The sequence below is a fragment of the Podarcis tiliguerta genome (assembly GCF_965153285.1).
Source record: "Podarcis tiliguerta genome assembly, chromosome: 2".
NCBI classification, from domain to species: Eukaryota; Metazoa; Chordata; class Lepidosauria; order Squamata; family Lacertidae; genus Podarcis; species Podarcis tiliguerta.
The window spans coordinates 93,312,272-93,328,912 of NC_139535.1; the positions used below are offsets into that span (position 1 = coordinate 93,312,272).

The 16,641-nt window shown below is 43.4% G+C and overlaps 1 protein-coding gene across 1 annotated transcript in view; it reads left to right on the forward strand.

The window, feature by feature from the left end:
- The first annotated feature begins 514 nt into the window (after window positions 1–514).
- Window positions 515–16,641, forward strand: part of LOC310671367 (E3 ubiquitin-protein ligase RNF213-like) — a 92,507-nt gene continuing 76,380 nt past the window's right edge. Inside the window, exons 1-6 of the mRNA XM_083427157.1 lie at window positions 515–681; window positions 5,298–5,386; window positions 6,225–6,409; window positions 13,330–13,479; window positions 15,559–15,710; window positions 16,306–16,464. Coding sequence (XP_083283283.1) covers window positions 6,260–6,409; window positions 13,330–13,479; window positions 15,559–15,710; window positions 16,306–16,464 — 611 coding nt within the window. The 5' untranslated portion in view covers window positions 515–681; window positions 5,298–5,386; window positions 6,225–6,259. The remainder of the gene's footprint in view (window positions 682–5,297; window positions 5,387–6,224; window positions 6,410–13,329; window positions 13,480–15,558; window positions 15,711–16,305; window positions 16,465–16,641) is intronic.

The window sequence follows — 16,641 nt, forward strand, 5'->3', positions numbered from 1 at the left end:
CACCTTTTCTTTCTGAGGTGATCTGAGGATTCATCCCCTAATTTAGAATTTCTGCTGCACGCTCCTGTCAGCTACTGATATTTCTTCTGCGTTCACAAATTTCTGTGTTTTTCAGCATTAGCTGAAGATAATTAAAACAAACACATTCTCTATCCAGGTACTGTAGTGGAGCAGCTGGGAACGTGAGAGTGGTGAGGACACAGTGGAGTTTGACTGCAGGAGTTTCTCACTCTGTCTCTCTCACACAGGCCTGCCTTCCTCCACTGGGGAAACAGAAATGGCCTACCATGCGAGGTCACAAATGCCACAGAAATGTGAACACCTTAGGAAGACCGCCATATGAAAGCTAAGCATTTATTCACATTTGGTCATTTGGTTCCTGTAAAGACCACTGAGTGAGCAGCTGCTCCCCATGACCTTTAGTTTTAAATGGTCTTTCGCAAACGTTTTGCAAACGAAGCGATGGAAAGAGAAAGTTCGTCAAAGGACAGGGAAATTCGAGTCTCTTCCCGACGGGAATGAGCAGCTGCCTCGAGGCAACAAAAGCGAAACCGAGTCCTGCACACGAGCAAGGCGCGCCTTATTTTCTGCTTCTGCCTGAGGCTTTTCAGTCAAAGCAGAGCGGGCTTGGGGGAAGCGGTCGTCCCGCCGAGCTGTGAAGGGCACCCACTTTTTCCAGAGGTGGGTAGCACGCCAAGGGCTGGAGATTCGCCGCTGGAGGAAATTGGTTTCGCAGCCCAAATTCATCAGGTGAAGCATTACCTGACATTGTGCTGGGAATGTGCCATCTGCTGACATGCTGCCTTACTGGGTGGAGTGGCTGCCTCTCTACTCATGGCAGAATTGTGAGGACTTTGCACATGAGATCAGGCTTTAAAAAGAGATCTTTGTTTAGTATGATTGAATTGGTCTGTCCCTGAATAAGATAGGTATTCTCATGTTCTCAAGAGCTGTGCATAGGCAGTGCCGTAGCTACAGGGGATGGGGGGGGGGGAGAGACAAGGGAAGCTAGCTGGGGTTTTTGCCCTGCGTGAAGCCTCCAGAGGGGCACCATTGAGGTTGCCAGCCTCTGCGTGTGTGTACACAAATGTGCATGCGGGTGTGTGTGCCAAACTGGGTTTTTGACCTGGGTGAAATAAAGCCTAGTTTTACTCTAAACTTAAGTAGGTTTGTTAGAAATTACCCTAATTCAGGCACCCCCAACCTCAGCCCTCCAGATGTTTTTTGGGACTACAACTCCCATCAACCTTAGCTAACAGGACCAGTGGTCAGGCATGATGGGAATTGTAGTCCCAAAACAGTTGGAGGGCCAAGTTTGGCCATGCCTGCTCTATGTAGACTAACAGTGTAAATACGTGTAATGAAACCATATTTCTAAAGGCACGACAGTCTCCACCACATCTTCAATTCTCCAAAGGAGCACAGATCCTGGTTGAGGGCCATGACCTCTGGAATCCTGTGCACAGCTCAGCAGGGATTGGGGTGGCCTGTAATAATACACTACTGTTTGGCTACAGCCTGTACTTGGTTGCCTTCTTAATAATTTTTTATCTATTAACCTGACTGTGATAGTTGTCAGAATTACCACCTGTGCCTGTTTTGACACATGAGGCATTCTTCTCAAGTCTTCCCTATACAAACTAATAGGATTAAGCCTTTACAAAAACTTAGTGTCCTTGCACACCTTTTCATTCTGAGGTTTCATCCCCTAATTTAGAATTTCTCCTGCACGCTCTTGTCAGCTACTGATATTTCTTCTGAGTTCAAAAATTTCTGAATTTATTTCAGCATTGGCAGTTTCCAAGATAATTAAAACAAACACATTCTCTATCCAGGTACTGTAGTGGAGCAGCTGGAAACGTGAGAGTGGTGAGGACACAGTGGAGTTTGACTGCAGGGGTTTCTCACTCTATGTCTCTCTCACACAGGCCTGCCTTCCTCTACTGGGGAAACAGAAATGGCCTACCATGCAAGGTCACAAATGCCACAGAAATGTGAACACCTTAGGAAGACCGCCATATGAAAGCTAAGCATTTATTTACGTTTGGTCATTTGGTTCCTGTAAAGACCACTGAGTGAGCAGCTGCTCCCCATGACCTTTAGTTTTAAATGGTCTTTCGCAAACGCTTTGCAAAGGAAGCGATGGAAAGAGAAAGTTCGTCAAAGGACAGAGAAATTCGAGTCTCTTCCCGCAGGCTATATCTTGATGGCCTGACAGGAAACAGCAGCTGCCTCGAGGCAACAAAAGCGAAACCGAGTCCTGCACACGAGCAAGGCGCGCCTTATATTCTGCTTCTGCCTGAGGTGTTTCAGTCGAAGCAGAGCGGGCTTGGGGGAAGCAGTTGTCCCGCCGAGCTGTGAAGGGTACCCACTTTTACCTGAGGTGGGTAGCTCGCCAAGGGCAGGAGATTTGTCACTGGAGGGAATGGGTTTCGCAGCGTCTAACGACGATTGCTACTCCTCGGTTACGACGGTGGTCTTTTGGGTGGGGTCGAGGGTGGCTCTTGTTCTTCATCGCGCCAAACTTTTTGCAGGCTCTTGCTATGGAGCTCGGCTTTGTTTTCTGGCCCTTTTTGTGGAGACGGGGAGGACAACACCAGCAAGGGCTCCTCCGAGCGGAGGGGAGGTGGCGGGCTTTGCAATGCCGCTTACTTACGGGACAGGTAGTTGGGGTTGGGGAGTGGGGGCTTTAGTTTTCCTGAGTCTCCAGAATTCAAATAGCTCCTTTGTATGTTACAGTACTGTGGACGATGAGTTTAGCTAGGCTAGTTTCCGCCTTAAATGGGAAAGATACAGTACTTCATGGATGAGCTCAGTGAGTAAGTACAGTATGTAGGTCTTGGGTCTAGGGGTTGAAATAGTTCTCTTTTTTGTAATAAATTTTATTGAATTTTACAGTTTGATATTCAACACATTTAACATGTAAACGAAAATAAAATACAGTAAATCAGACCTCCCCCCTGACTTCCCTCAAATTCCCCTTCTGGTTCTTTAACTGTTTGCTACTTTTGCGCAAATTATGTCTTACCTTCCATCTTTTGTCTAAGTGCTCTTATATTCTTATCGTATTTATACCAAGTTTTCTTTCAATTACATCTTACATTAAATTAATTTCCATATTGTTATTTCTTAACCTTTGCTCTTGTTTTCTTAATTGTGTTTACAAAGTGCCTGCACTAACTGCTGTAATTAGGGATCAGATAGAAAATGCTCCTCTGTCATGGTCCTGTTGGAGGGAACACCTGGATCAAACCCCGGCACTAGACTTGTCTCATAGCATTTTTAAGCATGGATTAAGGTGTCTCTGATTTTTTTTTGGGCAGTCACCATTCTTGATCTGTGCAACTCAGGTGATAGTTTAAACCATGGCCTTTGCAGTCTTAGAGCCTACATACAATAATCAAATGAATCCTGTGCTATCCTGACTATAGGATCTGTTCCAGTCACTTGAGCCCATAAGTTTTTTAGTGTGCCTCACTGATCCAGGCTCTTGTGCACCATCGTGTGGTCAAGCAAGCCCAAGGGAGCAGATGGTCAAAGACGACATTCTTGCCTAGCCACAAGGAGACACATTTTCCTTTCCTTTCTTTTTCTTTTGGGTCATCTGGAAAGCTTTATTTACTACAGTACAGTACTTCTTTTTTATAATTTTTTATTAAAGATTTAAACAAAACATATTATCCAGAAACATGTCATCCTTATTTTTCTCCCCATTTTCCTCCCTCCCTCCCCCCACCCTCCCACACAACCCGCCCCCCAACTTCCCTCAGTTCCAGTCTTTGGTTTATTTGTGAATACAGTACAGTACTTCTAACTCTGCACTGTTGCTGTTCAAACCTGAACCACAGGATCTTACCTGTATTATGACATTTTCCTTTCATTTTTAATCAACCAGGGGGACTATTTGCATGCAAAGGAGCTTAAAGGAACAGAACTAAAAAAGACTTCTGGTGCAATCCTAGGCATGTTTACTCAGAAGTGAATTGGTAGGGCTTATTTCTAGGTAATGCATATATTCTTGCAGCCTAAACACCTTTTTAAAAAATGGTACTTTGGTGGAGGGAAAGGAGGTGCTCATGGTTGTACTGTGTGAAGGGGGTTAAGATAATAATTTCTTTCTGGGTTTGTCCATCTCACATGCATACAGTGGTACCTTGGGTTACATATGCTTCAGGTTACAGACACTTCAGGTTACAGACTCTGCTAACCCAGAAATAGTACCTTGGGTTAACAACTTTGCTTCAGGATGAGAACAGAAATCATGCAGCAGCGGCATGGCGGCAGCGGGAGGCCCCATTAGCTAAAGTGGTGCTTCAGGTTAAGAACAGTTTCAGGTTAAGAAGGGACCTCCGGAACGAATTAAGTTCTTAACCCGAGGTACCACTGTATATTCCAAGTTCCGTCTCTCTCACTGCATGCTTGCATCTTCCCTTTCATTTTTATTCCCCTTTTAGGGTAGACATAGGTAGTGCTTAAAAAAACTGTGTAAGACGCCCAAAAAGTACCGTATTTTTCCGGGTATTAGACGAGGTTTTTTGACTAAAAATTGTGTCCAAAAACTGGGGTTGTCCAATGCACGGGTAGTGGCATGGGGGGGGGGGGGAGAAGCGGTGCGCCCCCCAGCCAGCCGGTTGGCGGGAACGCAACTTCCCCCCGGTGCTGCAGCGAGTGGGAAATGATCTAGGGAGGGTTTCCTGCCCACAGCTGGGGGGGGGGGGAGAAGCTCAACAGCTTTGGGCCATCTCCCCTCATTTTCTTAAAACTGAGTCCCCCAAAATAGGGGGGCTCTTATACATGGGAGCGTCTTATAGATGGAAAAGTAAGGTATCTTATAGGGTAGTGGGAAGATAAATTGTGGACCAGATCCAGGTGCTTTTGGAGGAAACTGATTTTCTAGAGCCATTTCAATTGTGGTTTAGGCTGGGTTTTGGCACAGAAACTGCATTCATTGCCCCCTTACAATGGCCTGTGTGGAGACAGAGGCAGGGGGAATGTGTCTCCTTGACCTCTCAGTGGCTTTTGGTACTATCGATCATGATATCCTTCTAGAACAGTCATCTCAGTTGGGGGTGGATGGTACCACTTTGCAGTGGTTCTTGTCCTACTTGGATGGATGTTTCCAGAGGGTTTTGCTTAGGGAGTATTCTTCAGCCCCATGGAGGTTCCTTCAATGTGGGTTCCTCAGGGCTTGATTTTATCCCCCATGCTGTTTAAAATGAGTGGGTTATCCAGAGTTTTGGAGTACATCGTCAGCAATATGCTGATGACACAGCTCTGCTTCCCCTTTACATCTGCAGGTAAGGTGGAGAGGCAATGGATGTACTGGACCATTGACTTGCCTTGGTAATTGTCTGAATGAGAGCCAAGAAACTGAAGTTCAATCCAGGTAAGACAGAGACACTGTTAATGGGTGGTTCCCTATACTGTTTGGATGGGCGGTTGCCTGCTCTTGATGGGGTTACACAACCTCTGAAGGAGCAGGTATGCATTTTGAATATACTTCTGGATCCATTGCTGTCACTTGAGACTCACGTAGCCTCAGTGGCACTGAGTGCCTCCCATCAGCTTTGGCTGGTGGCTCAGCTGCACTCCTATCTGGACAGGGCTAGCCTAACTACTGTTTATGCTCTGGTAACATTTCGGTTAGATTAGTGCAACATGTTATATGTAGGGCTGCCTCTGAAGATGGTTTGGAAACTTAAGCTAGTGCATAATTTGGCAACCATTGGAGCACAACGTTTTGAGCATATTACTCCAATCCTGGCCTGACTGCACTGGCTGCCAATTAGTTTTCAGGTCCAATTCAAAGTGCTGGGTTTCACCTATAAAGCCTTAAACAGCTCAGGACTACAATGCCTCAAGGGCCGCCCCTCCCCATATGAACCTACCCGGACCCTGTGATCATCATCTGAGGTCCTTATTTGTGTGCTTCCTCCACAGAGGTGAGGTTCAGGGGGTGGCAACATGAGAACGGGCCTTTTCTGCAGTGGCTCCTCATTTGTGGAACTCTCTTCCCAGGGAGGTTGAGCTAATGCCTTCATTATACACATTTAGGCGCCAGGTGAAAACGTTCTTCTTCAACTGGCCTTTGGCTGATTGACCTCCAAAGGATTCCTCCATTAACTGGCAGCTTTTGCTCATCATTACCCACCATAACCCTTCCTCTGAATCAACTATGGATTTCCATTAGATAATATTACAGGGAATGCTTGTTTTATTTGCAGAAAATTGAGATGCAAAATTGACTTTCGTGCTGGAGATGGACCTTGGGGTTGAACAAAGGGCAGAAAGCCCCACTCCCATGGAATTCTCTGTTGATGAGCAGCCACCCACTGAGGAAGAACAGGGGAAGCCACAAGGCTCTCTGGTAAAGCACCTTAAGACTGAGGCCCTACACCTCAAGAAGGAAGTGAGTATATTTCAATACAGATTGTATACCGTGTAGAGGGTTTTTTGTGGGGGTTTTTTGGCAATGTTTCTTATTCCCTGATGCAAGAGAATTGCTCCATTTTGCTGAAGGAATGTAAACAGAGGTTGCATTGCCAGAGATGCTGTAGTTGAGAGTCCTGTACTGAACAAGCGGTTGGACTGAATGACTTCTAAGGTCCCTTCTATCCAGTGTTTTTTTTCTGGGGGGGGGGTATGCATACCCCTAAACATTTTGTGAATCTTTGTACTTTCATCCATATACTGTATTTATTTTTCCCAATTTGAACTATAAAATGGTGATTTTATTGAGAGTACCCCTAAACATTTTTAAAAGAAAAAAGCACTGCTTCCGTCTCTAAAAATCGACAATGATAGACACGCCTCTTACTGATGACTGATATCTTGGGGCTGTTAAACATATTTTGCTGGGTTGTAACACTGTTAACATAAACAGTGGATGCAATAATGGACTGGTTTATAGCTTCTGCCTTAGTAAGCAAGCAATTACCTTTTGCTTCAGGATGCCAAATTCTCTGAAAGCAGGCTTATTTTTCGGCAGTAAAAGCTGTAAACAATGTTGACTGGAATGAGTTGGGTGAAGGCAATTACCTTCCTTCCAGAAATGGGAGACAGGAGAAACCAGTGCTGTCGTGAAGAGGGAGAGCTCACCATGGCAGCCCACATAACCATATTCTCAAGCTGAGTCTCAGATGCAGACACATGTGTTGATCCTACACAAACTGTAATAGTGGACAGTCACAGATTCCTGAGGTGTTAAAGGGTGGTTTAGTAGTCAGCATGTTAGAATTTGACCAGGGAGGCCTGGGTTCATATCCCTGATCAGTTAAGTGGCATAACAGCAATCTCTGGGTTGAATGGCAAGAAGCTGCTGTCGGTTGCCATTCTGAGTTCCTTGGGTCCCGGAGCTGAAGCCTGGACACGGTGCGAGGCAGTGGTGCGGCAGGTGGCGGTGCTGCGGTGCTGTGTGTGGCGGTCAGCTCAGCGGGATCCCACCTTCGTCGCCAGTGAAATATACTCAGAGTCGAGAGTGGATTTCATGCTCTTTATTCAGCTCATAGCGGTGAGGAGGAATGAATGAATGTCCCCTCAAAGTATCTGCTTTATATACATTATTTACACAATGGGCTGCACATGATTGGCTAATTCCGGAATTCTCCTGTAGGCCAATCAGGTTGTGGATTCACTTCTATCTGGAGCTGGATTGGGTGGCTCCTGCCAACCAATCATACTGCTGCATTGTTCTAGGACCAATCAGACTGCTGTATTCTGTATCCTATTGTTCTAGGACCAATCAGACTGCTGCATTTTGGATCCTATTGTTCTAGGACCAATCAGACTGCTGTAGTTTGGATCCTATTCAACTCAGTACATAACATCACGCATAGTTTACCTGTGAGTAAGCTCCATTGAATTCAGTGATGCTGATTCTACTTGATTATTTTCCTTGTTTTCTCATCCCCCCAGACCTTGATTCAGGGTTTTCACTTCCTCCTTACAATCTGATGAAAATTAGCATATGAGCATTGTGCTGATATTTCAGCTGAAACTCTGGATAATCTTATGCTGTAGTTTCATGTAGAAGTTAAAAATCATGTGGGACAAGATGGCACCTCATAGGCCAGAGGTTTTCAACCTTTTTCAGTCCATTGCTCCCTTGATCAACTACATTCTTTCTGCGGCACCCCTGTAGGGCTCAGGAGCCCAGTTATGTCACCCCTTGCCTGCCAGGCTGGCAGCCTCTTGCCCTTTTTCAAACACCTTTGTGGAGTGTTCCCTAAGCCTCCTCTCCCTTCCCCTTGGGAGTCCTCCAGGCAGCCGCCGCAGCCACCCCTGGTCTCTGAGTTCCTGGCAACCAGCACCCCCTGGCCAGCTCCAGAGGCACAATTTGTTTGGGAAGCTTGTAGCCAGGGCTGCTGCAACAAGCAGCTGTGCAAGCCTTTGGGAAGCAGAGACACGAGGGTGTCAGAGGAGGGAGGGAAGAAAGAGGCTAGTGTTTCCCGTGGCATCCCAGCTATCATTCAAGGCACCCCAGGGTGCCGCAGCACACTGGTTGAAAACCACTGTCAATAGGCCAGTGACTATCGGGTGCAACAAGAGTCTTTGAACATCACTTTTTGTGCCCTGCTTTTGAGGAACAACTAGGTCCATATAAACCTTATGCCCACTTGCTTCACCCCTGCAAAGCGGTTCCAACTGATACCCTGGTAACTGTTTTTGAACACACTGTGAGAGAGCTTCAGGTAAATTAATGCAATCACATCCTCGCATCCATATATAACCCACCCAAAGTCATAGGACAGATCTTCACCACTCAGAACAAACTCCTCTAGACAGCACTGAAGAGATGCAATAGTGGCATCACTGCTACAGAGTTGGTCCTAAAATGGACTGTAGCCCATGTTTGATTATACAGTGGTACCTCTGGTTGCAAACGGGATCCGTTCTGGAGGCCCGTTTGCAACGGAAAAGAATGCAACCCGTGTCTGCACGTGTGTGGGTTGCGATTTGCTGCTTCTGCGAATACGCGTGAAATCATTTTGCGCATCTGTGCATGTGCAAGCGGTGAAACCCGGAAGTAACCTGTTCCATTACTTCCGGGTCGCCGCGGGACGCAACCTGAAAACGCACAACCTGAAGCAAACGTAACATGAGGTATGACTGTATTCATTATTTTGCCTTCTAACCTTCCTTTGGCTATTGTCTTAATGAACCAAATTAATCCAAAGTAATCAGAAGTGGAGAACCTGTGGTCCTCCAAATGTTGTTGGATTTTGGGGTGCTGGGAGTTGTGGGCAGGTTTCTTTTCTTTTTCCCTGCCAGCAAATGGTTAAAAAACGGCAGCCTATGATTGGCTGGGGTTCCAGGAGGGGGAGTTGAAAAGGAGAGGATTTGGAGAGACAGTTTGAGTAGGTTAGGATTGCGGTTGGGAGAGAGAGAGTTGGTTCTGGGTAGAAACATCCACTCTGAGGAATATATCACAAGCTAGAGAAAGGAGTCTCTGAGCTTAGTGTGAAGGGCAGTGTTTGGTGTCCTGTAAGTGTAATTAGGCCAGGAAATAACTGGGAGGCTGAGGCTGAGCCAGGAGAATAATAAATTTTAATAATAATAAATAATAATAATAATAATAATAATAATAAATAATAAATTTTATTTATATCCCGCCCTCCCCAGCCGAAGCCAGGCTCAGGGCGGCTAACAACAATAAAACAGTACAAAAGTACAGCACAAACAACACTCTAAAATCATTCATTATAAAATTAATTAATTCAAGCCACTGGCAACCATTGGGCCAGAGCTCTGCGAAGATTGCCGAGGGAGGGAGTCAGGCAGTAGAAGTTGTAGAGAAACCGTCTACTTAGGTCTCATTCCAGTCAGGAGGAGAGAGATTCTTCTAGAAAGAGAAGACTCCCAACCCAGTGATCCCTTGGGTCTGTTACTTGGAGTACCTCAGGAGTAGGGTTGTCTAAGGGGTGTGTAACTGACAGGAAGTACCACATTGTTTAAGAATCAAAGTATTAAGCGGCAACAGCTGTGCAACATCTGAGAAAGCAGTGAAGTGAAATAACATTATAATCTGAAGTATCCTATGTTTTACCCACTCGTGTCATAAACTTCCTTTGTTAAATAAAATCTTTATTGCTTGTTTAATCTAATCCTGCCTGAGACTCCAAATTATTAAATTTCCCCTCACACATGCCCCCCACAAAATAATCTGAGGTAGTTTGTGGGAATTCGAGGAAGTGGTGTTCTGTGAGGGGTGCACTACATTTAAGTGAGGGCAGGCCCAACGGCACCAAGGTGAAAAGTGCCGTCACAGAAGTCCCATTAATTAATTAATTAATTAATTAAACCCCCAATCCATGTCTTAAGGTGTGAGGCAGTTCTGAAGCTGAAGGGAAGCCAAATTCGACTGAATGTAATACTGTCTAGAAAAGTCATATTAATTTGACTGGCTGTATGGGGTTTGGAAGGCTTTCAGGTGCCACTAAAATATAAACCATGTAAACTCTGACATCGCCTTCCAATGCCTGCAGTAACAATGCAATCCTATTCAGAAACAAGTCCAACCGAGTTCAGTGAGGCTTGCTTGCTCCTAGGTGAGTGGCTATAGGATTGCAGCTTAAGTCAGTGTTCAGTTGTGATCAATAATACACCTGATTTTTGAAAAAGGTTCGTAGTAATAAATATTCTGGTATGTGCGTGTTTAAATCACTGCCTGTCTTCCTCAGTGGTTTCGTTGGTTCTGCAGCAACAGGCTAGCTCCATCAGGGCTCCTCTCTCTCAACTGTCATCTGGGGGCAGCCATTTCCTCAGGCTGCCTCAGTGGGAGAGATAGAACAGCTGTCTAGACATTAGGGCCTGCATTTTTCAGTTTTATTTTCCTTTCCCCCTTGTGTGTTGTATTTTTGTTTGTTTGTTTATTAGAATGTAAGCCTGTGGGTAGGAAGTGTCTTGTTTTGATTTTATATAAGTCACTCTGAGATCCTTTTTAAAGAGCTGGGTACAAACACTGTAAATGATAATAATAATAATAATTAATCATAATCATATTTTTTATATGCCTCCCATCTGACTGGGTTGCCCCAGCCATTCTGGGCAGCTCCCAACAAAATATAAAAAAACACAATAAAGCATAAATCATTAAAAAAACACAAAAACCTTCCTTAAACAGATGTCTAAGGATGAAAGTCAGATGTCTGCTGAAAGTCAAAAAGTTGTTTATTTCCTTGCTATGTGATGGGACGGCATTCCACAGGGTGGGTGTCAACACCAAGAAGGTGCCTGGCTCCGTGTACTTTCACTTCTGAGAGTCAGGGAACCTTGGAGCTGGTAGTGGGGTGGGAGAGCTGAAAATAATGCCAAAATATTTCACATCTGGCAACCAATGCACCACTTTGGTTCCAGATAGTACATAGGTAGATGAGTCTAAAAAGCCCGGGACACAAATTTTCATGGCCCTCTAGCAGCTATGGTGGCTCATTTAACAAAAAGTCATGTATCTTGCATTAACTCTGGCATTCTTACCAAACGAAGCCTCCTAGAGCAAAATAAACACCAGGATTAACCCCCCCCCCAAATCACAGAACCATAGAATTGTAGAGTTGGAAGGTACCAACCAAGGTCATCTAGGCCAACCCCCTGCAAATATGATCATAAAACCTTCATCTTATTCGATTTAACAGCACCAAACATGAACAAAAAGAAAATGCTCAGAGTGTACTCCATGTTTCAGAGAGAAAAACACCCCCCCCCACTGAGTATAGCTCTCATGATTCACACTGTCACTAAAAATACCCCCATAAATAATAATAATTTAATAATAATTTATTATTTATACCCTGTCCATCTGGCTAGGTTTCCCCAGCCACTCTGGGCAACTCCCAACAGAATATTAATAATAATAAAAATAGATAAAACATCAAACATTAAATAATAATTACTGTCTTATCTGGGCCTGAGTGTTAGATATAATCGAGTGCAAGAAGTATCAGCCACAGTAATAAATGTGCTGTGTGAACAATATAGGGAAATGGTGTGTCGTCATCTCCCAACATATACAGTATAAAAATACAATAAAATGTCAAACATTAAAAACTTTCCAATACTTCCCTTCAGAATTGGATATCTTTTAAAAGTTGTGTAGTTCTTTATCTCCTTGACATCTCATGGGTGGGTATTCCTCAAGGAGGCCTAAAGGATCTACATTGCTTCCCAGTACATTTCCGAGCACAATTCAAAGGTGCTGACCTTTAAAGCCCTAAATAGCCTCGGCTCAGTATCCCTGAAGGAGCGTCTCTACCCCCATCATCCAGCCTGGTCACTGAAATACACCTCCAAGGGATTTCTGGAGGTTCCATCACTGCGAGAAGACAGGGAACCAGGCATAGGGCCTTCCCGGTAGTGGCACCCTCCCAGTGAAATGCCCTCCCATCACATGTCAAGGAGATAAATAACTACACAACTTTTAGAATACATCTGAAGGCAGCACTGTATCAGGAAGTTTTTAATGTTTGATGTTTTATTATGTTTTTATACTGTATGTGTTGGGAGCCATCCAGTGTGGCTACGGCAACACAGTCAGATGGGCAGGGAATGAATGAATGAATTAATTGATTGATTAATTAATAATGGGACACAGCTTGGGTACACATTACTTATTGTAATGTGAATTACAACTATGTATGGATATCACTATGGATTTCACTGCCCGAGCTGAAAAATGGGGGTGGAGACATTCCTTCAAGTATACATGGCTGAGGCCTTTAGGACTTTACAGGTCTGCACCAACACTTTGAATAGTGCTAAGAAATGTACATAAATAAATAAATAAATAAATAAATAAATAAATAATGGATTAAAACTGTTGAACAGCAGCTACAGTTCAGCTGTACAATGGCTATTGAACAGTAGCTCCACCTCCACTGTGGTACTATGCTTTGATTTTTATCCCAATCTTCCTCATTTCCTTAGAGAGACAATGAGAATGAAAGTATTTTGATATTTGGCTTTCCTTCCATAATGAGAGTGTGGAGGAGGTGGCAAGCTGCGCTATCCTTGGGGCCTGGATCTGCTGCCCTTTCCAGGTTTCCCCAGTCTGTTGCCTGAGGCTTCTGTGAGGGTAATGGGCAGGCCAGCCCTGCTTTCAGAATTGCAGAATTAGAACCAGCATACTGGTTCAAACAATCCATCCTAGATGCAATTGTCAAGCAGGATCAAACTGTGGTTTGCAATCTTGGTTTAAAGGGATTGCTTTCAAACCATAGTTACCCAGTTCCCTGTTTTTTGTCATGATAAATTTGAATTTCTCCCCTCAATGCATGATGAAACAAATTGCCAAAATACAAATATTTGTGTAAAAATATTGTATTTAATTTTTAGGACCAAAGTGCTACCTCTGGAATAAACTATGCAGAGGGTAGTAATGCTGGAGAAAGCTCAGAAGGAAACCCTGCTGCCTTTGATTCTGCAGCTGAAAGCAATGTGGCAAAGAAGAGCCCAGGAAAGGATCAAAGTTTGACTGACAAAGTGGTGAGTATTAAGTCCTCTGTGTGCCTTCTTATCCTAAGTTTTTCCTTCCAGAATATTGTGTATTAACATGACTATTGTTTCAGTCCTTTGTACACTTACTTGGGAGTAGGCCCCATTGAACTAAATGTGATAGTGCTATGGAACCCTTTCTGTGGAATCTCTGCTTCTGAGTGATGGGATATACTGGTTTGTCTTCTCTGACAAGTTGCTGTGGAGGGAGCATATTTTACCAGTTTTGAAAATATGGGTGGGTTGAATTCTCAGTATAGACAATTAAATTAGGATTTGATAAAATATAGAATGGGTTACCCAGTGAATGAGTTTTACAAACCACTTTTCCTTTTCCCTGTTGGCCTCCTCTGCCATTTGTAACTTGGCTTGATTGTATGATCAAATTGGAGTCATCTGCTTTTTCAGAATAGGTCGCCAATGAGCTGTTCCCAGTATGAGGCACACTGAGGCCTCTGTTGCAAAACCTGTTTTTAGTGGACCACAGGAGTGATTAGATTGAATCTGGAGTTGCCCTTCCGTGAACAGAAGGACTTTTCCTGTTTGTGAAATGGTCTGCAATCTATGAGAGGTTCTTGCTGGAAGAAGTGGGGGTGGTGACCTTTGCCACTTCTTCCTTTCCCCTTGCACATTGCATGGCACATCCCATGTTCTTCCAGAGGCTCTCCTGGTGCAAGTGACACAGGGGCTTGCCGGCGGAAAGAGGAATTGACAAAAACAACACCTTCATCACTTCCTTCAGTAGGAGCATCCAATTAATTAGTTCCACTGACTGGACATCTGGATCCAAGCTGTACAGTATAAACCAGTACCTGATTTCTTTTTCTTTTGTTCTATAATTCTTCATCTCTCCCCCCCCTTACTTGCTGCAGTTTTATTGTTTTGTTGTACAGTGCTATGCTGTTTTAAAATATTTAATGGTGCATGTTTGTTTGTTTATTTGTTTGTTATAAACAAGTTGTTACTAATTACAGGCAAGCCTGAAGGGAAAGACTAATATAGGCTGTTGATCTGTGGGCCACACTACCTAAAAGAATGAATTCTTATCACATGTGATGATTAATGCTGAACAAGATTTCTGGAAAAGGTTTATATCTGAAGAGTAAGAAACAAAGGGATGAGCCTGCAGCAATCACACTTTTGTGTATAAATAAAAATAAAATGTTTTAACTGTGTTGTAAAGTGCAAGATACAAATGTGACACTAGGTGGCGATGGTGAGCTATGGCACATTCAATATATATTTTTCAAAACTTTTTTTTTTTTTAAAAGCATTTCCACAGTGGTTAAGGTGTGTAGATTCCACCTTAGTAAAGTTTAAAGGCATATTATTTCTGTAAATAATTTCCAGTTTCATTCCATCACCCAATGGGATAGAAACATCCTTAGCTAAAGGTCATATATCTGGGATGAAGGTCCATCACATGGTTTATGGCACTTCCTGTTGTCTGAAGGCAGGGAATACACACAAAGTTGCAGGAAGTAGAAGTGGCTTAGTTCTCCTCAACCCCAGTCCATTACATGATGCGACCAAAGAAAGGCAAATAATATACAAATAAGAAAAAATGCACACAGGAAAGGCATTCCAATGGAAGGAAGGTACTACAGACTACTTCCCTTAGGGAAAAGGTGCACAGAGGTGGTGTTGGAAGAACATATTAACAGAACAATGTTGAAACACACATACACACATTACTCAAATGCAGGAAAAGTGTGCCATAGACCAGGTAACTGCTGAGAAATACGTAAGGAGAGGTGACAGCAGAGATCAGGGGAAGCAGTGTAAGGTAGGATTCCACAAAGGACAACAACTTCTTGCCTGCAATCAGTTTCTACACAGACAAGTGACAAACTACACGGGTGCCTAAATTAATAATTTACTTTTATGTACAGTGTACTGTGCATGATATTGTAGAAGAAGAAATTTATTTGTATGAAAGCAGTGTGTTCTGGGATCATGTGGTATCTTATTCCAGCCTTTTCCTGTAGCAAGCAAGAATTTCCTCACATCAGCTGGGCAGGGAAACTTCTTAAACATTGGTTCATAGGAGGATGCATTGCTGTGTTACAGAAAGCAAAAGTGACCCAAATCTTTAAAAAAGAAGAAAAAACAGAAACTCCTTTAGGAGGACCTGAGAAGGGAAAGCTGCCTGCAAATCAGAATGTGGAAAAAAGAAAGCATAAGCAAACAAAGAAACAGAGAAACTGGGAAGTTAAGCAAAGGTATTACTCATGTAAATATATTGAAGTGGTATTAAGTGTAATAAGAACTGATGAGTAGTGATTTCATTTTTATTCTGGTCTGAAAGGGAAGGGAATCCACATTTGACCAAATGTAAAACTATCGGGAATGGTCATGTAAAATGTGTTATTTTGTGGTGTTCTTAAAGCATTCAAATGCCACCAATATATAAAAAAACCCACAAACCCTAACATTTCCTTCCAAATTTTGCAGTGGTTAGCAGTGCAATCCTGTACATGTCCGGTTCAGAACTTAGTCCTACTGAGTTCAGTGAGGTTTGCTTTTAAGTGAGTGAACATAGGATTACAGTTTAAGGACTGGATTCAACTATCCAGTTTCCCTAGCAGAAGCCAGCGCAACAAATCCCACTAGCGCAACAGAGCTTCTTTCCATGCGCCCCCTAACACGCCCTGAAAATCTAGAAAAGAGCATGGGGGAGAAGAGGGGAAATAATTTCATTAGGCAAGCAGAAATGTTTATGCTGATGGGGCAACAGCCTGAATTCTATCCCTAAGTATCAGAACGTATTTGCATCTGTCAAAACAAGCTATTCTGACCTTTTTCTTACTGTTGCAGCCAAGTCAGTTATGAAGATGGTGTTACAGTTTTTTTCCATGCCATACTGTCCAAGGACTTCAAAGGAGAGTCTGAGGAGCCTAGAGTCTTCATTAGGGCAGAAGGCATTTCTGGATATAATGATTGGGAAGACAGTATCTGTGAGCTGGCTTACACAAAGTAAGTACAGTTCTGTAGTGGCCAGAAAAGACAGCATCCACATACCATGTTTTTAAAAATTGGGGATTTTTTGGTTGTTTGTTTCTACTGAAACTCTTAATATTTTTATTCTGTGCCTCTGTAGACTAGCATTTTAACTTCCTGTCTACATTCTCAAAATTAAGGTTACTAAGAGCG